This window comes from Rana temporaria, chromosome 3, assembly GCF_905171775.1.
Source record: "Rana temporaria chromosome 3, aRanTem1.1, whole genome shotgun sequence".
NCBI classification, from domain to species: domain Eukaryota; kingdom Metazoa; phylum Chordata; class Amphibia; order Anura; family Ranidae; genus Rana; species Rana temporaria.
In genome coordinates this window covers 195,997,976-196,019,920 of record NC_053491.1, presented here as the reverse complement: position 1 = coordinate 196,019,920, position 21,945 = coordinate 195,997,976, and the positions used below count along the sequence as shown (strand labels likewise).

Below are 21,945 nucleotides of genomic sequence, written 5' to 3'. Positions count from 1 at the left end.
AAACATTTTCAAATCAACATTTCTAATACTTACATTTTCAGGTCCTTTTCTACAGTTCTGTTGCAGAAGTTAAATCTGATAGTACCCTCAGTATTCTTATGAACTGTCTCACTGTACTCATCCTTAATTACGTCACTAGAAATGATATACAATATATATAAGTAGATAATATAGCTTGGGGGGGGATGAAGCATGAAAGACAGTTGAGGGCAAGATATAGATATATATATATATATATATATAAAAAATTGTCATGTGACCATTTGATTTTCTTAGGTAAAAGGGTGCCCTTCAGGAGACCACATCATATATTTCTCTGTATGGCAAAGCAGTATACATAGACTTTGTTTCTATACAAACCTCTGATCGCCATGGAGTTTAAGACCCCTTTCACACTAAGGCACTTTAGCGTTAAAAAAAAAAGCACCTGCACAGCGCCCTGAAAGAGCAGCTCCATTCACTCCAGCGTGAAAGCCCGAGTGCGCTTGCAGGGCGTCAGAAAAAGTCCTGCGAGCAGCTTCTTTGCAGTGCATTAGGAGCGGTGAATACATAAAGCGCCCCTTCTCATTGAAATCAATGGGCAGCGTTGCCTGCAAAGCGCCGCTGTAGCGGCGCTTTTAACCTTTTTTCGCCCACTAGCGGGGGTTAAGAGCGCCGCGCTAACAGCTGAAAAACAAAGCAAAGACGACGGTAAAGCGCCATTTTACCGCCGACGCGCCGGGCGGTATCAGTGTGAAAGCAGCATTATATTCTTCAAATAGAAATGATCACTTACATAAGCCAAGAAATTCCTTTTCTAGTAAGCTCCTGTACAAGCAGCAAGTCTGAAGAAACTTTACAATAGTAGCAAACAATCCCGGTAACCCCCTGTTGGAAGAAAAAAAAAAGGGACATGTTTTTATTATAGATTTACATCAATGGTGACCACAGTAGTTGTGTTGAGTTAGGCAGCCAAAATGAATGGACTGTAATGCACCTTAACGCCTGAAGTTCTGCTGCATTTTTTGTACAACAATGACCACAAACAACAGCCTCCAAAATCAGTGTCAGTAGTATTAAAATCTCCCAATACTGCTACTCTGTATCAGTGCCATTTAAACTTCCCCCAATGCATTGGTGGTCAGGGCAGTGTTTTTTTCAAAAACTGCTAGAAACCCAAAATTTGTATCAACCCACTAACAAATTAACTGAAAATCATGGGGAAATTGTATTTTTTGCCTCCAATTTTTCAGAACATCCCCTACATCAGGGGTGTCCAAACTTTTTTCAAAGAGGGCCAGATTTGATGAAGTGAACATGCGTGAGGGCCGACTATTTTGCCTGACATTCTTTGAACCATTAAAATTCGATCTAAGTGTGTTCGTCTGAGCACTAATACACTGCCCAACAATAATTATCTTGTCTTTGTGGCTATGTGTGGTGAAGAGATGAGCTTAGGTGTGTTATTTGGATATACTGTATATATTTATTTTGTGGCCCCCAACGAATCCCAGAGCGCTGCTTAGGACTAAGGATGAGCTTGGGCGTGTTATTTGGATATACCGTATTTATTGGCATATAACACGCACAGGCTTACCATTGCCATGAATGCAGCCTTACCATTGCAACCAATGCAGCCTTACCATTGCAATCAATGCAGCCTTACCATTGCAATCAATGCAGCCTTACCATTCCAACCAATGCAGCCTTACCATTGCAACCAATGCAGCCTTACCATTGCAACCAATGCAGCCTCACCATTGCAACCAATGCAGCCTCACCATTGCAACCAATGCAGCCTCACATGTGCCACGAATGCAGCCTCACATGTGCCACGAATGCAGCCTCACATGTGCCACGAATGCAGCCTCACATGTGCCACGAATGCAGCCTCACCATTGCCATCAGTGCAGCCTGAACGATGCCCATCTGCAGCCTCGGAGGGCAGAAGTAGGGGGCGGGACGAGTGCCGACAGATTAAAAACAGGAGAATCTCTTGTTTACCCTGTGGCCTCTTTAATACAAAGTCCCGCCTCCTATGATAGACAGAACAGTTGTCCAATGGCATCCCAGGAGACGGGACTTTCAATAGAGATGCTGCTGAGTAAACAGGAGATTCTCTTCATGTAATCTGACGGCGCTCATCCTGTCCCCTCCAAGGCAGCGCCAATAAATACAGTATATATCTTTTGTGGCCCTGGGGGCCACAAACAATATATATATCCAAATCCTCAGGGGGGCCATATTAAATCAACAGGGGGGCTGCATTTGGCCCCCGGGCCGGACTTTGGACATGCCTGCCCTACATCAAACTAAACCACACATTTCAGATAGCAGCTAGAGGTTTCTGGACCAAAATTATCTTTGCAAGATTACACATTCTCCCCTTGCCCATACAAATGGACAAGAACATAAGTTGTGGGCAACAGATGTTACAATGCTGAAAATATTCACCCAGATGATTCAACTAGGTTCACGCCTCAGCCTTTAGACGCCATCTGCCTATACTGACCCTTCCTATCAAGATGACAAGTAGTGATACAAAATATATCCAATAGGTTTTGTTGTAACAAAAAGATACAGAACATGCATAGTCAGATTAAAAAAATTGCACAATGATATACAAAAAATTATATTACTAACCTTTGCTAAAGTTGCATCATAATCCAGGTCATAAGGCGTTTGAAGTTTCGGCACATAAACTAGCAGAATTAAACCACAGCATTAATTTTCACAATCATTGCAAATCACGCTGAAGCACACAACAAAACAATGCTTTACTGTATGCATTATTTAATAGGCTGTCCTCAAACTCCCAAATAAAAAGGCTAGAATCACACAATCCACAGCAACCGCCTTTGCAGCATCCCTTGTACACAGAAAAGGCTTTAAAGTAGTTCTAAAAGCTGTATTTTTTTTTTTTTTACCCCAAAAAATGTTATGCATGAAGGTAAAAAACCTTCTGGGTGCAACTCCCCCCCCCCCCCAGCCCCTCCTTATACTTACCCGAACCCCATCTTAATCCAGGGTTGTGCATGAGAGCATCAGCTCTCCACTGCCTCACACAGCAGCAGGAGCCATTGGAGGCACTTGGGGGCCAGGGCCGCTTGTGGGAGGACAAAAAAGGAGGATTGGGGCTGCTCTGTGCAAAACCATTGCACAGAGCAGGCAAGTATAATTAGTTTTTTTTGGTTGCCACCTGTCCGGTTTTGAGTCTGACAGTCCAGGTCTTGACACGTGCCCAGGTTTCAACACGCCTGAAACTGGACACACATACAAACAGTTCAACCATCCTGTGACCAGCGGTGCCGACCGCAACATCTAGAGCAGTGATGGCGAACCTTGGCACCCCAGGATGTTTTGGAACTACATTTCCCATGATGCTCCACTACACTGCAGATTGCATGAGCATCATGAGAAATGTAGTTCCAAAACATTCGGGGTGCCAAGGTTCGCCATCACTGATCTAGAGGGACGCATCTCGATTCCTGTGCCCATCAATGTCACATGCTGCCTTTGCACTCCGAACCCAGCGATGGGCAACGGGTTCCCTGTGATTGGCCCGAATGGGTCATGCGCGGGTGGCGGACATGAGGGTCTGTTATTGGCCTGGCGGAGCTGGTCACATGTGGAGGTGGGGCTAGACTGTGGGTGATCACGGCCACTTGCTCCCAGAGTCCCACCTCATTGCCTGGTGCACACTGAGTCCTCTCTACTCCCCCCTCACCACCATCGGTCAGCCTGCCTCCCTGTGTCAGGCCACTCCCCCCTGTGTCAGGTGCACACCCCTCTCCCCCCTCCTCTCACCTCCCTCTTTTCCCCCCTCAGGGGGAGGGGGTCCCATGAGGTAAGATGTACAGGGCCCCATTATTTCCAACAGAGGCCCTGTGAGTGAGTGCATCAGTTCAGGTGCGTCTCGCTGACATACTGGGCACAGGGATGCAGCATCTGCCTCTACTTTGCCTTTTCCCCCAAGCTCCCCCACAGAATAGGAAGGAAGCAAGGAAGGAAAGAAAATGGCACTACAGTAGAGCAGCTTCGAATGTCAGCACCCCCCTTAGAGACTAATGGTTTGTTCTCTAAATAGGATCAAATATAGGGGGATTACATTTTTTTTAATGCAGTGAAGCCTTGCCCTATAATTGTATTATTTTAAAAGGAATTTATAAAATTGGATATTATCACATTTTGGAATGGATTGGAGGTTTACATCAATATTTATACAGCATTATGTGAATGGAGATTGGACAGTATACGTTTAAAGTTTGGAGTGCATCAATACTTGAATTACCCTTGGGGGTTTTCACCATCATTCACAATTTTTTTTTTCCACATATAAATTATAGGGTTAGGCTGTGCTGCATTTTTTGGGGTCTCTAAGGGGAGCACTGATATAAGGGGACTCTGATCCAATGGGGATACTCTATGGGTGGCCCCTGTATTAAGGAGGGGCAACACTGATCCCTATATTAAAGGGGGGGGGGGTGAAACCACTGTGTTATGAAAAGGGGGGGGGGGGTGAAACCTTGGGTTGCCACCTGTCCAGAATTCAGCTGAACAGCCCAGATTTTGAGTCATGCTTCTGGGTTTCAGTCTGGCTAAAACCCAGACACATTATTCAGACCGGATTGTGGCTCCCTAAGTAACCAAGATAGTCACACACCAACCTGTTGATGCAAATTGCAGACACACCAACTGCCGAGCGTGCCGCAATATTGCTTTCCTTAGTGCACCTAAAGGTGTCCCAGGTCTTTACAATACTATAGTGTATACTACAAAAAAAAGAAAAAAAAAACTCCACGCACTAAAGCGTACTGAAGACAATCAGCCAGTAAACTAGCATTTTCAGTAAAGGATTCCTTTAACGACCAAACAGCACTAAGGGGACATACACACTGCCACATTGCGATTGCCACTTACAGATACTGGTGCAATATAAGGTCATTTATTTTGATTGGACCCCTTTAACCTTCCTCCATAATGCAACTGCCACCATGCATTGAAGTGTGTTACCAAAAAATACTGCATATACAATTTTCAGTCCATTGAGCTATGTTGGAAGCTATAAAACATATCCAATAAAAAATAAAAATTGTTTCTTTATCAATTTGGGCCAAATATGTATTCTGCTACATATTTTTGGTAAAACAATCCTAATATGCGTATATTGATTGTAGATTCTATAGCTTTTGCGCAAACCAAACTATGGGCTAGATTTATGGATTTACTAGTAATGGCAGCGAAAGAGTGGGACTGCGATATTGCGAAAGTCAAATCGGACATTGACGCTTTTTTGGGGACCAGTGACACTAATAAAATGATCAGTGCTAAAAATATTCACCGTTACTGTACTAATAACACTGGCTGGAAAGGGGTAAACATCAGGAGTAATCAAAGGGTTAACTGTGCCTAGCCAATGTTTGTGTACTGTGTGGGAGGTGCTTTTTCTAAGGGGAAGCCATTGATCCATGTTCCTTTGCAGGAACACAGGATCTATGCCTTCCCTACTGACAGAACAGTGATCTGCCTTGTTTACATAGGCAGAACGGCGATCTGCCTCTGTGCTAAATGATCGGTGGGTGCCTGCGGACAGAGTCTGCGGTACCCGCAGATTAACTCCTGCTATCTATTATCACAGCGAGAGCAGACCGGCACACATGCTCGCCTCAAAAGTGCAGCAGAACCGCCTTGCCACTGTATATGCAAGTTATATACGGTCAGCAAGGGAATAAATTAGGTCAGTTTAAATAAGCAGTCACCTTGATGTTTTTAGTTGAAATCAACATATTTCTCTTGGGCAAAAAAAAAAAAAGAGAAGAAAAAGAAAAGGGATTTTGAAATGATCAGTTCAGTACGATTCGGAGCGAATAGCAAAATAGAAATCACAAACCTGACTTTCTGCAGTGAAGCTACTTTTAGCTGCCAAATTTACATTAAACATCTTTGCAAAACTTGAACAGGTTAGTCTGCTACAAAGTTGGATTATCGGTCTAACTCACCTTCCTCATATTGTAGCCCAATGATAGTCAACATGTCTCGTGTTATCACCATAATTGGGTTTTCCTCGGTGGTGACAGGAAAGTGCTGTACTTGTCTGTTTGTCTCTAGAACCAGCCTTCTTCCTTCAAACAGCAGCTCCTGGTTCTGGGATGGAATTTTTGTCTGCTTGTAGATCAAGTCATGAAATTCTGCAGGCCTGTAAAGCATTATCAGAATAAATTACAAGGGACCAAAACTGGGGGACCATTGTAAAATAGGATTTTTGTACTTGCTGTAGAGTCCTTTTTCAGGGTACATTCAGAGACACATCTTGGGAGTAAGTGAACTAGTGTTAAGCTGGCCATACAGTATTACAATTTTCTTGTTCAATTTCCTTTAGATTTACCTTTAACTATGTTGTGCAAGGGCCTGCCTACCAATTGAAAGTGTTTAGGTTTGATCTCAGATTATATGGTTTTGGTTAGTGTTGCACCGATACTGGTAGAGGACCTGTCATGGCCCATGCTATTAAAAAGGAATGTTGTTCATCCCTTGTAATAGCAATAACATTGATAATATACAGGGTGGGCCATTTATATGGATCCACCCGGGTGGGCCATTTATATGGATACACCTTAATAAAATGGGAATGGTTGCCACCATGGTCACCACCCATCTTTAAAAGTTTCCCCCCCTTACATATACTAATGGGCCACAAACAGGAAGTTAATATCACCAACCATTCCCATTTTATTAAGGTGTATCCATATAAATGGCCCACCCTGTATATTAAAAAATAAAATAAAAATCATTGGTGAAAAAATAATCAGTACTCTATGCAACTCTAGTTTTGGTAAACCTAAAAGAAAAATCATACAAGAAAGTTGTATAATGTATGGCCAGGCCTTATACTGCTGCCTATGAGTGAATAGGGAAAACTCTAGAGACCAAAACCCATCACACACCAATCCTGTTCATTAGTAAGCAGTACAAAAAAAAAAAACATAACATAACATGAGAGGGGATAGGGATGGGAAACCCTCAATGAACTTTGAAAATAGGATTTTACAGTTAGTACAACATCCTATTTTCTCCATTATTCATTGAGAGATACAGTTTGGTAGTAGGCAACCTAGGGCCGTCCAAAAAAAGTCCAAACCTAGAAGCGGGCACACCAAAAGACAACAAAAAGAGAAATATAAAAAGAAGTCAAGGACATTAAAAGAATCACTTGTGGAACCTTTTCAGCCAAACCTATCATCTTGTAGAGTCATCTGTGGAAGCAGACATACCAACCTTGTAGAGCTTAGAGAAAATAAAAATAAAAAAAGTAGGAGTAGGATTTTCCCAGAAATAGGGGACTTTATATATATAAAAAAAAAAAAAAGGCCTTCTCAATAGTCTGTCAAACTAATTTAGAAATGGTTGAAGCCAGGGAACCTTCTGGAATGATAAAAAAAAAAAAAAAGGGGGGGGGGGACAAATCTCCCAAAAAGAAGCAGTGGCGAAATGTGAACCTTGATGGCCCTTACCACATCCAGGCAATTGGGATCAGCTTCCTTGGGGTCAACTGATGCCAGAATAGGAAGGGTCAACACAATATCCACATTAATTTGAAAGTCAGAGACCGCTTTGGTCAAAAAGGAGGGTCTGTCCCCATGTAAAACCAAATTAATGAAATGAGGCTCCCTATAAGACAATGCTGACAACTCAAAATAATTGCTATAAAAGGCTATTTTACGGGCTAGCAAGACCAAACAAATGTTCTGCATAGGTTAGAACAGGGTTCGGTGTAGTCAAAAACTAGGATTTAGATCCCACAGTGGAAGTGGAGGTCTAATAGGGGGAGTAATGTATCCCTTGTATAAAATAATGAATAATTAGCAAGAGGGCGTTTAAAAAGAACAGACATGGCAGACACCTGACCTTTGATGGTACCAACGCCAAGTGTTGTTTCACCCTAAGCTGAATGAAAGTACGTACATGGTCTACAGACATGTGGGGAAAACAACACCAATGAATGAGAGACTTACAGGATTAAAGCAGAGTTCCACCCAAAAGTGGAATCTCCGCTGATCTGCTTCCTACCCCACTCCGGTGCCACATTTGGCACCTTTCTGGGGGGGGGCGACAGGGGGGATACCTGTTTTTGACAGGTATCCTACCTCGCTTACGGGAGACTATGCCGGCCCTCGGAAGTTTGCCCCCCACGTTCGCCGGGCCAGTGAGAAGTGCAGCACACTTCACGCATGAGCAGTAGGGTTTTCCTTACCACAAATGGCGGTGGTAGCACACGGGAGCAAATCCGAAAATCGGCTGGGATGCCGACATCGTGGTCTCCCTGGACAGGCAAGTGTCAAATATATTAAAAAAAGTCAGCAGCTACAGTATTTTTTTTCCCCCAGGCGGAAAACCACTTTACTAATCAACTTTGCAGAAAGTAGGTGTACGTGCTTTTAGCATTATTAGGATTAATACATTTGGAATGTCCCTGTCCCTCAGAACCTAAATTTCAACAGCCAGCCATTAAAGCCAGCAAACGAGAAGCATCAGGATAGCCAAGATGCTCTTGGCCTCAATATTAATTAGTTGACTGGGTAGAAGCTTCAGCAGAGGTAAGGCATTGATCAGGGATTACTATTCCAACAGCGCCACAATGCCATCTGCTCTGCCATTGAATCCCACATCCCGAAGACAAATCTGTCCTGTTTCTACTTGAATGGAGCAGCTAACAAATCCACATACTGCATCCCCCAGCACAGGCATATGTCCTATCACAACACCATGTGGGGAGACCATTCCCTCGAGTACAGGCATTTCCGGTACTGTAAACAAATCTGAAGAAATTTTGGTTGGGGATAAAGAAAGATAAACCCCTGGTACAATACTTGAATAGCTGAAAGTGTGTGAAAACGTGAAGCAAAAAATAAAAATATGAGGTGGATAATAAAAAGGTGAAACTATTTTGCAACTACCTCCAACAGCTATGCTTTGCTTATGTGAGCCTAGTAGATCTCTGCAAAAGCCACGAATTGTGGGTCCAAAAAACTAGACAGAAGGAGCATTTTGACGCAGGATAGGAAGATGTCAGCCTGCATAGTTACTCTAGTTTGCATAGCTGGGGTAAGCCATCAGTTGCAGCTTTAATGATTTCATCCAGCAAAGGGCTAAAAAGAAGGGTAGGTGTAACAAGGCCTTCTTATTACTCAGTTGACCTAAACCAGAGCCCCCTGGGGATCTGGACAGAAGAAGGGGTTACCCAAGACATACCTTCGATAGTATCCAGTACCGTGGCACACAGACATTTCTATGCCACAAGCATCTGGCCAATGCAATTAATTAGGTAAATGTCAATAGCAGCAGCAGTCAGGTCTCAGTTTGTTTTGACATAGAACAAAATCTTAAAGAATATTTTGCCTCAAATAAACCTGAGGACACCTCCCCAGTGATCAATTGGGAGGCCCACAAAGCCACGATTCGGTGCTATTCAATTCAAATAGCATCTCACCTCAAGAAGAACTTGAATGCTCTTGTTCACAAGAAAAAAAAGTTGTCTGACCTACTGACTCGACATAAACAAAACCCAAATGTGGACATTAGGGACAAAAAAGATTCTATCCGGATGGAATTGAATCTTTGTCCAACGACCAAGGCAAAAAAATAAAAAATAAATCTTAGATGGACTCAGGCCTCCTTTTACACGTTCAAGGATAAACCAGGCACCATGTTAGCCCGTAATCTGACGACTAGATTTTGCAGAACAGTACTCCCTAAAATTAGACGTGCGAATGACACTGACACAGAATCCGCAGACGGTAATGGATTTATTCCACAAATATTATTCTTCGCTGTATGGTGAACAGGAGAGTGCATCAACTGGAGCCATAAACAATTTTCTTACCAATTTCACTCTCCCATCAGGAGAAGGAGATCACTATAGCAGAAGTATTCGAGGTGATTAAACACGCTAAGACCTCTAAGACTCCTGGGCCGAATGGCTTCTCCACGGCATATTACAAGAAGTTTTTGACTCAGTTAGCACCCCATCTCCTCCAGTTCTTTATGGCGATACGGAACGGCGTGGAACTTGACGCAAAACTCTAACAAAGCTAATTTATGTTCAATACCAAAGCCGGACAAGGTGTAACCAAATACCGCCCAATATCCCTGATCAATAATGATCCAAAACTTCTGACCAAAATATACGCAAAATCGATCCAGTAACTTTCTATCACAATATATTCCCATTTGCAAGGTTGGTTTTGTACCAGGGAGACAGGCCGCAGATCAAATTAAACGTGCGGTAGATCTGAACTCCATCTTGTGATGAACTGGGATGGGACGGCTGATGGACGGGGCATGCTCGAAATTGGACCTTCACAAGGCCTTTGACTCTATATACTGGCTTTTTCTGATTCATACCCTAAGAAAATGGAACTGTGAAAGGTCTTACTTTGAGGGCTTTATACTCAACTCTATCGGCTAACATTATTAGGTATGGTCATACGTCACACCCTTTGCACATCCGGAGAGGAACTAGGCAGGGGTGTCTTCTTTCAACACTCCTCTTCTTAATTGCTATTGAGACTTCATGGCATTAAAAGCAGTGGCAAAAAACACATAAATGTGGCTTATTTGCCGATGACATGCTGCTATTCTTATTGGACCCAATTTATTTGCCCTGCTATCTGAATTTGGAGCCCTCTCTGGATTAAAGGTCAATCAGCTCAAATCGGAAGCTCTCAATATAAACATCCCAGATGGGGGGGGGGGGGGTCTTAAATTCAATACAGCAATTCTTCTCCTTTAAATGGTGTACACAAGAGCTACTGTATCATGGGGTTAAACTGACCTCGCTGGGTCTCCTGCCCTCAGCTGCCTGTTTCCGCGGCTGTGGCCGGGAGGCCGATTTCTTACACTTTTTCTGGACATGCCTGGTAGTCCAGGACTTCTAGGAAGAAGTGGGTGCTTTCATCCCATCGGCGCTAGGGCTCCCAAACATAATCCACCCCAATAACTGCCTATTAGGCATTTTGGCAAATTACACCTATCATCACATGCCAAGAGACTGCTCCGTATACTCTTTTTCTATGTTAAAAAAGCCATTTTACTGTGCTGGAATGGCACACAGACCTCTCTGAAATCCCTCTGGTTAAAACGTATTAATGACGCTATCCCACTGTATAAACTTACTTTTGAACTCTGGAAACGGAACAAAACCTTCCACAAAATTTTGGGTAGATGGTTGGCTAGTCCGCTAACCCTCTCCCAGCACTGATTGTACTACTCTTGCTTGACCATTGATGGGCCGTGCCTCACGGATCTCTAATGTCTGGACCTCCACTTTTGCTATATCCAGGTATTATACCTGAGCCTTTTGCCACTGTGCCTACTTTATATTTTACACTGATGTCAGTTTATTTTTCTATGTTTGAGTGTATTGCCTAATGTTTATGACCAGGTTGGCTGGTGGTTATTCTTTTGTATGTTTTTCCGTTTGTTGGTTTGTCTTAAACCTAATAAAAATATCTTTAAAAAAAAAAAAAAAAAAACAACCTGACCTCGCTACACTATTTCGGGCAAACTACACGCCTTTATACAATGCTACAGAATGTGACCTGCAGACCTGGCAAATCCATGATCTTTCCTGGATGGGTAGAATAGCGGCCGTCAAGATGACGGTTTACCCCCGCATACTATATTATTTTAGGTCTCTTCTGATACCAGTCCCTTCCGTTTTCCTCTGCCAGTTACAGTCCCCGATATTTAAATTTATCTGGAAAAAAAAAGTGTGGTTGCTGGGTGGCCCGTTCTACTCTATATAGCTCCAAATGGCGAGGGGCTGGAAGTTTCACATTTCTTGCGATATTATAGGGCGGCACAACTGGTCCAATCATATCAAATTTTTGCTGAAGGATACAGACCCCATTGGGTCCAACTAGAGGCACAAGCCAGTCAGACCATTCCACTGGATATTCTAATGTGGCTACCTGCGATGGAGCATCGGGCGGTGTTAAGCCTGTTTTTATCCCACTCTTTGTTTCTGTGGGACACAGCGTGCAGGATACACTTTTTAAATCCCCTACACATGCCCCCCCCACAGAGCCTTATCGTCTGTACTAAATTATCCATTTCATGAAAACCTTGTTGCAAAAAAAAAAAAAAAAAAAAATCAGGTGGATATAACTACTAGGACCTTTTTGAAAACCGCTGTATACAAGGTCCTGAATCACGGGGGAAGGATAACAGTTATATACCCTATTCAGTAATCAGGGTAACAAGACTTCCTACGAAAATGGCATGGAAATCGGACCTGGGAGAAATGGCGGAAGAGGAGGTGTGGACAAAATGGTCGACCATGGTGCACAGAGGCATACTCAACACCTCATTGGTAGAGGCAAAAACTATAAAGGTGCTAGCACTTTGGTACCTTGTCCCTAGTTAAACTAGCTAGCTAAACTATACCCCTGCACTTCACCCCTTTGTTTTAGGGGGTGCGGACAGGAAGGAGATATGCATCATGTGTGGTGGTCTTGCCCGAAGGTCCGACAATTTTGGATCAGAATATTCAACCTGATCTACTCAGTGACAGGACAAAATATACTTAGAGAGGCCAAAACAGGGTTTACTGACTTATCGGAGAAGATCCCCAGACATCTACGATCTCTCATATTTTTTTATTCTCATAGCGGCTAAAATAACCATAGCCTGTGCATGGAAATCGCCTGTAATCAACGTTACCTTGGTGAAACACAAGGTGTCCTGGATTACGATCAACTAAAAACTGGCCAGTATAAGACAAGATAGGCAAGCTAGGTTTGAGAGGGTCTGGAAACCCTGGATTGCTCATCCCCAAGCTCCCTGAAAGCTGGATTATTTGTGATGGGAGGCTGGGATCCGGGGGACCCACTACATTCTGTTAACTCTATCAAAACTCCTCATGTCTTCTTTTTTTCCCCCTTTTTTTGTTTTGTTTATGTTTTCGGTTTTTCCGCTCCGTCATTTTTTAGACGATGGTTCGGCTACACCATAATGAGGGAGGGAAGGGGAAGAGGGGACGTTTTGGTTTTGAAAGATGCCATCAGGAGACAAGAAAGCCTCTCTGGCCATAATATAAACGAGCACAATGTATATTGCATCCCTGTCTAAACAATCTTCTGATGAATATCTGAGCATAATGTTCTGTATGCCGTTTTGAAAAAGTAATAAAAACTATTGGAACAAATAAAATAATGCAGTCTATACCTTGTTTACAGAGCGCTGATCTGACCCACCACCTATCTCCTCTCTTGGCCCAACAGATGCAGCATCTGTCCTGCGAGAAAGGAGAGACGCAGCGAGTCTGATCAGCGTTCTGTAAACAAGGTATATGCTGCATTATTTTTATAAAGAATCACAGGGGGACATAACGAGAGAGGATAGTGTGGGAAATGAGTAATTACAGCAGCCGGAGCAGAGGGGGCGGGCACAGACAGAGGCGACAGGCATGGAGGGAAGGGGGAGAGAGCACAGACAACAGAGGACACAGCGGATGACGGAGGAAAGTAATCTGACCACAGTGTCAGGGCTCAGCCAGCCATGTTACACCTTGGGTCAGTTTAACTGGGCGAGGGTATAGCCAGACAGGGATGTTACAGGGGGCCAAAATTACACAGCGCAAGCACTGTGCTGTATAATATGCTTTTAAATCGGAGTTCCACCCAAAAATGGAACTTCCATTTATCCGGTTCTTCCCCCCCCTCCGGTGTCACATTTGGCACCTTTCAGAGGGAGGGAGAGGAGCAGATACCTGTCTAATACAGGTATTTGCTCCTACTTCCAGAATCTGCAGAGATCTACGCCATGTCCGGCCCCTCCGTCCTCCCCTGCTGCCTTCTGGGAAACGCACAGGTCTGTTTTTGGCATTTGGTGTCTGACGATTGTTTCCTGATTTGCGAGAATGACTTGAATTGTTGTATCTGAGATGCTTTGCCATAGTAAAGGAATTAAAAGAAAAAGCGGGTGTAGGGAAGGTTGCCAAGAATGCAAGTGTTAACACAACTTATATGGCAATAATCTACTTGAAAGTACATTTCATTTATCAACAAAACACATGACTTGTACTTACGTGTTATATTTGTGTATATATAGCGTGTGAAAGGTCATTTGCTGTAGGGAGAACACATGGATCACAATTCGATGGAATATATCATTAGTTACTGCAAAGAACTGTTCAAAACCCCAACATTTCTCCTGGTCAGCTTCTAGAATATTTGCCAGCACTGGAGTGAAGAGAACTTGTAAGCCCCTAAAAAAAGTGAAATGGATGCAAACAGAATGTATCATATATAAAGCATATCTGCACATCACATATTTGGCTAAATGGCATGCTAATGGATAGGCAGAAGAGAAAGCCTGCAATCATATACTTGTAATTACATGTGCATTTGTGCCCAAGAGCCGATTGTTATTGTCCATTTTAAAGGAAAGCAGAGAAACATGGAGGCAGCGATTACAGAAATCTCCTAAAATACTAGAGGTCTAAAGTTATGTTAACCCTCTAATATTTTAAGCCAGGGGTGATCAACCCATGGCGCTTTGAGCCATTTGATGTGACCCTCAATCTCAAAACCAGGGAAGCGCCAAGTGAAGTTACCAAATTCCTTAAGTGGCCCTCGCTCTTCAAAGAGTTGAGCACCCTTGCCTTAAAGTGTGGAGTTCCACCCTGAAAAAAAGTTTCACTCCAAAAATCTAAAAAAAAAAAAAAAAAAAAAAGAAGTTTTTACTTACCCAAAATAGCTGTTACTATGCGGAAGTCCCGAATCTGCCTCTTCATCCTCCGCGGTGGATCCTTTTCCTCCTCCTACACTCGGTTTCTTCTTGTGAATGGGGCGCGCTGCATTCTGGGAACTGTGTGTATGGCAGAAAGCAGTCGGCCCATTCACAAAACCCTGCGCTGCTCGCGCATGCGCAGTAGGAAACGGGCAGTGAAGCCGCACGGCTTCACTGCCTGTTTCCCTTACTGTAGATGGTGGCGCCTGGAGCTGCCAGGATCGAGGATCAGCCTCGGCGGGGGCCGACATCGCTGGCGACTAGGACAGGCAAGTGTCCTTATTAAAAGTCAGCAGCTACAGTGTCGGCTGCCGATTTTATTTTTTTATTTTTTTTACCGGACCTCCGCTTTAAGCCATTGAACAAGAAGAGAAGCAGATGATAGATAGATAAAATATCTGTCAAAAGACACTACAAATTTTCAAAGTCTTTCCATAAATTGGGAAAATCCTAAAAAAAAAAAAAAAAAAAAAAAAAAAGAGAAGAACAGGCAGGCATTCCTGGCGACAGCAATGTGGCAAGTTAGGGGTGTCTAATGGTACCCATGGACACTGTCATCCAATCTGACAGGCCACATCAGAGAAATGCCATCTTGGTATACATGTACCCTAATTCAGAGACAAAAATAAATAAATATATTGAGCGATACAGTGCCTTGAAAAAGTATTCATACCCCTTGAAATTTTCCACATTTTGTCATGTTACAACCAAAAACTTAACACAATTGTGAAGTGGAAGGAAAATTATAAATGGTTTTCCAAATAAATATCTAAAAGGTTTATTAAGCCCCCTTTTACTCTGATACCCCTAATTAAAATCTAGTGGAATCAAATGCCTTCAGAAGTCTGAAGTAACTGTGTGTAATATATTCTCAGTATAAATACAGCTGTTCCGAGGCCAAGGAACACACCAGGCAGGCAAGGATAAAGTTGTGGAGAAGTTTAAAGCAGGGTTAGGTTATAAAAAAAAAAAAAAAAAAAAATCCCAAGCTTTGAACATCTCACGGAGCTCTGTTCAATCCATCATCCAAAAATGTAGAATATGGCACAACTGCAGACCTACCCAGACATGGCCGTCCACCTAAACTGACAGGCTGGGCAAGGAGAGCATTCATCAGAGAAGCAGCCAAGAGGCCCATGGTAACTCTGGAGGAGCTGCAGAGACCCACAGCTCAGGTGGGAGAATCTGTCCACAGGACAACTATTAGTCATACACTCCACAAATCTGGCCTTTATGAAAGAGTGGCAAGAAGAAAGCCATTGTTGAAAGAAAGCCATAAGTGGTCCTGTAATTACATAATTGTTTCTGTAAAGTATGTAAGGTTTTATATCGGAAAATTGCTGTTTACACTCTCCATCCAATCTGACAGAGCTTGAGCTATTTTGCAAATAGGGCAAAACATGTCACTCTAGCTCTAGATGTGCAAAGACTTGCAATTGCAGCAAAAGGTGGTTCTACAATGTATTGACTTGGGGGGCTGAAAACAAATGCACCCCGCACTTCTCCGATTTTTTGGAAAATATTTTGAAAACCATTTATCATTTTCCATCCACTTCACAATTATGTGCCACTGTGTTGGTCCATCACATAAAATCCCAATAAAAATGTATTTAAGTTTTTGGTTATAACATGACATGATATTTTTTCAAGGCACTGTAGATGGGAGACACTAAAATAAACAGCAGCATTGATGGGCAGTTAGTAAGATCATCAACAGTGCCTTTTAGTTAGCTTGGTCAGACAATGAAAGCACCAGTCAGCTTGTAAAAACACTTCAAAACCATAACAGTCAAAGACAGTAACTAGCAGTCTTTTATTTCCACTACTTAACCACCACAATACCAGACACTTTCACCCCCTTCCTGCCCAGGCCAATTCTCAGATTTCAGTTCTGTCACACTTTGAATGACAATTACTCATTCATGCAAAACTGTACCTAAAGGGACATTTTGTGCATTTTTGAGACAGATGGCGCTTTCTTTTGTTGGTATTTAATCACTACTTCGTGTTTTCATTTTTTTGCTATATAAACACGAAAGAAATGAAGAATGAAAAAACAAAAAAACTAACAAACAAAACACCACAACCCACACGGGTTATTCTTAGTTTCTGTTAACAAATTTTGCAAATAAATGACTGCTTTCTTCATTCAAGCCAAAATGTATTCTGCTACAAAAACCCAAATCAGTGTACAGGCAGTCCCCGGGTTACAAACAAGATCGGGTCTGTAGGTTTTTTCTTAAGTTGAATCTATTTTAAGTTGGAGCAGGTACATTTTTTAAATGTAGCTCCAGCCAAAAAAACAATTTTTCCTCATAACTCTTACAGGAGAGAATTTCCCTTCCTAGGGGTAGATTTCCTCTCACTTCCTGTTGTCTCCCTCCGTTTGTAAGTAGGAGTCATTTGTAAGTCAGATGTTTGTAACTAGGGGACCGCCTGTAAATTATTTAGTCTGTGTGAAAGTTACCGTATATTGTCTAAAAACTACTGCATAAATATTTGAAAATCGATCAGTCCTGATGTTCTAAAATGCCAGGACAGTACAAATACTGCCCAAACTATGGCTTTTGGAAAGTAAACAGTCCAAGGTATCTACCAAGAGTGAAAAAGAAATGATATAGAGGAAGGGGTGTGACCCGAATTCTAAAAAGCCTTATATCAGGAGATCACCCGCCCGGGAGTAAAAGATTAGAAGGTGCTTAGAAAATTGCATTTCTGATATGTACAGTATCACCAAATATACACAATTTTTTTTTTGTTTTACGAAAGACGCATTACAAAAGATGTTTAAACAAGGGACATCACATCCATAGGGCAAATACATATAAAATCAGGTATGAAATGAGTAGTCAGATTCAACTTAGAGCTTGCCTACATGTTTCACGCTATAGACTGCTTCTTCAGGGCTTCCAGTCTAATTTCCCTAACACAGTGCATACTAGTATGCACTTGTACATTCTTGTATGACACAACTTCCCCTTACCTACACTTGTGACAGAAACTAAAAGCAAAATACATTTTAGAACAAAATGTAGCCATGTCAAATATACAATAAAAAGAGGACATAAAATATAACCACATATATCCTTTAAAATAGAAATTGTTATCAGAATGAATACACTTACAACGATAAGTTGCAACTGAGTGGCAAATCCCAGCTCCATTCTATTGGACCATTTTCTGCCCTCTGAACACCAGATATTGCTCCAGATGGCTTTCCAGTAATTATTTTATACCTGTATAAATGTAAAACAAAATATTACGACTCTTTTTACATCCAGGATTTGTAATACTAAGCAGTTCAGAATCAAAGTAAATCTCTATAAAATATCTTTAGAATTTAGTTGCAATATGCGTGTTGCTATGCGCAATTGTTGAACTATTTTCCAAAAACGAGAATACTATTACAGTGGATTCTTTCAAAATGTATTACATATTTAAAGCTAAAATCTACAGGTAAAATATTTTATACAGGAGAGGTGTGTTGAGCCAGTCCTGATAATACAGCAAGATCAACTTTCTATCCATGAACTGTGCTTGGACAATGAAGGTGAAGCAGCAGGCTAAGGAGCTCACCACCATCATAGTTTTAGTCAGTACATAAGTTGTACTGTACAGGAAATTACAACAGGCTGATGCCAAGTCATAGTTCAGTGTTTAGACTTGTCACTTTTAAAAATACAGTAATTATAGCATGACCGGGATAGGGTTCAGCTTAAAAAATAAAAAAGTTGAGAAGGAAAGGACAAGAGGCTGAAATAAAAACATACATAACTTCCTTGTTCCTGCGTGGCCCCTCAAAAGGCCTGAACGGAAGAACTCCACAAGCTGCATGGTAAAATGTCACCCCAATGCTCCATAGATCCACTGTGGCACCATACTTCTTTTGGTGGTCTTTTCTAAGCACAGCACGCTCATACATGTCTGGATGCTTTAAAGAAACAAAAAGAGAAAATAATGCTTAAAACAAAGTTTAGAGTTTACATATAATCACACCGATTACATGCTTTGATAAATCACCATATAATCTTCATACATGCAAAAGTATTTTGATCAATATAAATTGGCTTTACTGGAAATTTGGCTGACAACTTCTGCTTCTTACCTATGGGGAGGCAAGGGTAGCACCAGGCTGCCTGCCATATACACATGTATATTCTTAGTACTTACACATATGATTAGAAGGAAAGAGAAAAATAATTTACAGATCAGACGACTGACCTCTTTGGCCACCTTAAAACTATGCCTGTAAACAAAATTTAACCAGAGGGTAACACATAATGTTCATCAACTACAAATTAAAATCCATTACCAGATATTCTTCAGTGCCATAGAGAGAAACAAACTGCTCATCATCTTCCAATTCCCTAGCTGCACCAAAGTCTGTCAGCTTGTAAACTGACTGCCCATCTTCACCAATCACCCGCATTATGTTTCCTGGCTTGATGTCTCTGTGAATTATTCCATTTTCTCTTAGGTGATTCATTCCTGCCACTAGGAGAAGAAAAAGTCAATCACTTACCATGTCTTAGAACAGGGATCTTCAAACTACGGCCCTCCAGCTGTTGCGGAACTACACCTCCCATGAGGCATTGTGAATCTCTGACATTCACAGACATGACTAGGCATGATGGGAATTGTAGTTCCTGAACAACTGGAGGGCCATAGTTTGAGGACCCCTGTCTTAGAAGCACTAAATAAAGCAATAATGAAGGCATGCCAATGAATCCCCAACAAAAAAAAAAGTCAGCAGCTACAAATACTGCAGACTTTTAATATTAGGACACTAACCTGCCAAGTGTTCCCCAGTGCACCCCAACCAGAATAGTTACAGTGAAAGATATTTACACTGTGTCAAAAACAATCTAACATGTCTACATTAGTACATGGCTACATTCATTGGTTCCCATCTAAATTGATCCTAGTATGCGATGTGCAGGTATGTATGCACAATAGGGAACTTAAAGTGGTTGTAAAGTCAGACTTTTTTTAGCTTAATTCTATACATTAAGCTGCTTGCTGTGGGGTACAGGAGGGAGGGGCCAGGAGCCCAGAAGAGGGACCCGAGAAGAGAAGGATCTAGGCTGCTCTGTGCAAAACCACTGCTCCGCGCAGGCAAGTATAACATGTTTGTTATTTTTAGAGAAAAAAATAAAACAAAACTTTACAATCACTTTAAGATCGTAAGCTGCTTGAGGGTAGGGGCTTTTCAGAGACATAATCGCAGATGAGAACCAGTGGATACACAGTGGGGCTGATTTACTAAAGGGAAATCCACTCTGCACTACCAGTGCACTCGCTGTAGATCTGAAATAAGGAGGAGAAGCTCTGCTGATTTTATCATCCAATCACGTACAAGCAAAAATGCTGTGTTTTTTTTTTTTCCCTTGCATGTCCCCCTCAGATCTACAACGACTGCACTTTCAGTGCACTTACAGTGCAAAGTGGATTTGCCTTTTCGTAAACATCCAGCGTATTGAAACGTGACTACTTTTTTTTTTTCCCTAAATGAATAGAAAAACATGTCTAAATATCTGATCCAGATAATTCCATGAGAAAAAGGATATATTCAAACATGAATAATTAATGATACCAAGTTGAGGATAACAGAAAACATACCAACGTCACGTGACACAATAAGAAACTCTGACTCGGGTAATCCATATGCATTTGAAGGCTCTTCGAGCACAGAATACAAACTAGCACATGGACAATATTCCATAACCAGCACTTTATGTCGACTTGACATCTGCAAGAAAAGGCAAGAGCATTTACGACAATGCCAAAAAGAGAAAAAAAAAATACAGTAGCATTTTAAATTTGACATGGTTGAACAGTACTTTGATGGTTAAATATGACGTCAACCGATTCCTTTCCTATTTATGCAGATTCCACATTCCTCAGTATTTTGGTGTTGCACAAGATTTATAATATAAAGGCTTTCAAAGAACATAACATTTTTGCCCTTATCCAAGCTTTCATACTTCAACAACTACTCCAGACAAACACATTTTCCCAATTACGATACAGATGGGTAGAGGTTAGAACCTCTTTCTGGCTTTTACTCCTGTGATCACCATTTTTTTTTTTTAGTAGACTGGAAAGTGTTAGAAACTTGGTAAAGTTATGTCGATTTCTGGGTCTTCATTGCAAGAGATTTCCCCTCACTTTTTCTCCAGTGAAAGTGTCCACTTGAGTAGGAAGTAATAGGAAATCTCTACAACAGGGATCCAAGACGCTAAAAGGAACTCGAGCGTCTAAAGTCAGCCATGCATGATCAACTCGGGCCGTTCAGGAGTCACTGCTGTTGTACCAAAGTCGGGCTACAGAATAACTTCTGGACAACTGTCCTGTTGGATTATTCACTCTCAATCAGCACTGCAGGCTACTGCCTTAAAAGGCTGATCAGTGTTTTTTGATGGCAGGGAAGTCTCCCCACTGTCAGAATACAACAGCTCAGCGGGGAGGATGTCCCCATCCACCTTGAATGTGTGGATGGGGAATCTGGTCAGTTTTTTCAATCAATCCGCTGCTTAAACAAAAATAACTGAAAAAATGCATTGGTGGCCAAAATACACTTGTAATCAAAACCTTGTGGAAACCCATTACAAAAAAAAACTATAGTGCTTAGAAAATAGAGTTTTCAAATTGACTCCTACCCTGAACTTTATTTCATTGCAACTTGCATAGACTTGTTGAATGAAGTCGCAAGCGCCAATAAAATCAGAGTCTCAAATTGCACTGAGGTAATGCGATTTCAAAACAACACTGGTGTGATCCAGGGCCAAGAGGTTTGTGACAGAAGCAGATGTCAAATCCCCTGCCCATCTCACCAACTTGTGACAAAGGACTGGCCAATCTTACACCGCACTGACTTATATAACAATGCCACTCTCAGCTGCACCCTGATTTTCTAGATCATGAAAACACAATCTAGGTGCCAGCAGCCGAGAGCAATTGTCACCGAGTCAAGTTAATTAAGCAATCATCCTTTTAAAATGGCCACCACCCCTTTTTTACCAAGGAGGAGACTCACAATCTTAGCAATAACAGCTATAATTTTAGACTAATCGTCTAAACACACACTATCACCACAGACAAGTATGTTTAGAGATTTATACTACAGTAGTGCTCTTCAAAAGACAGGGATTTTTATCTGTTTATTGAAGTAATAAA

General features: G+C 41.8%; 1 protein-coding gene across 1 annotated transcript in view; it reads right to left on the bottom strand.

The window, feature by feature from the left end:
- The window catches only part of TBK1 (TANK binding kinase 1), a 67,648-nt gene that overhangs the window by 30,169 nt on the left and 15,534 nt on the right, over window positions 1–21,945 (bottom strand). Inside the window, exons 4-12 of the mRNA XM_040344069.1 lie at window positions 20,389–20,518; window positions 19,082–19,263; window positions 18,540–18,700; window positions 17,895–18,005; window positions 14,066–14,245; window positions 5,979–6,175; window positions 2,623–2,681; window positions 776–867; window positions 34–135 (exon numbers count right to left, since the gene is read on the bottom strand). Coding sequence (XP_040200003.1) covers window positions 34–135; window positions 776–867; window positions 2,623–2,681; window positions 5,979–6,175; window positions 14,066–14,245; window positions 17,895–18,005; window positions 18,540–18,700; window positions 19,082–19,263; window positions 20,389–20,518 — 1,214 coding nt within the window. The remainder of the gene's footprint in view (window positions 1–33; window positions 136–775; window positions 868–2,622; window positions 2,682–5,978; window positions 6,176–14,065; window positions 14,246–17,894; window positions 18,006–18,539; window positions 18,701–19,081; window positions 19,264–20,388; window positions 20,519–21,945) is intronic.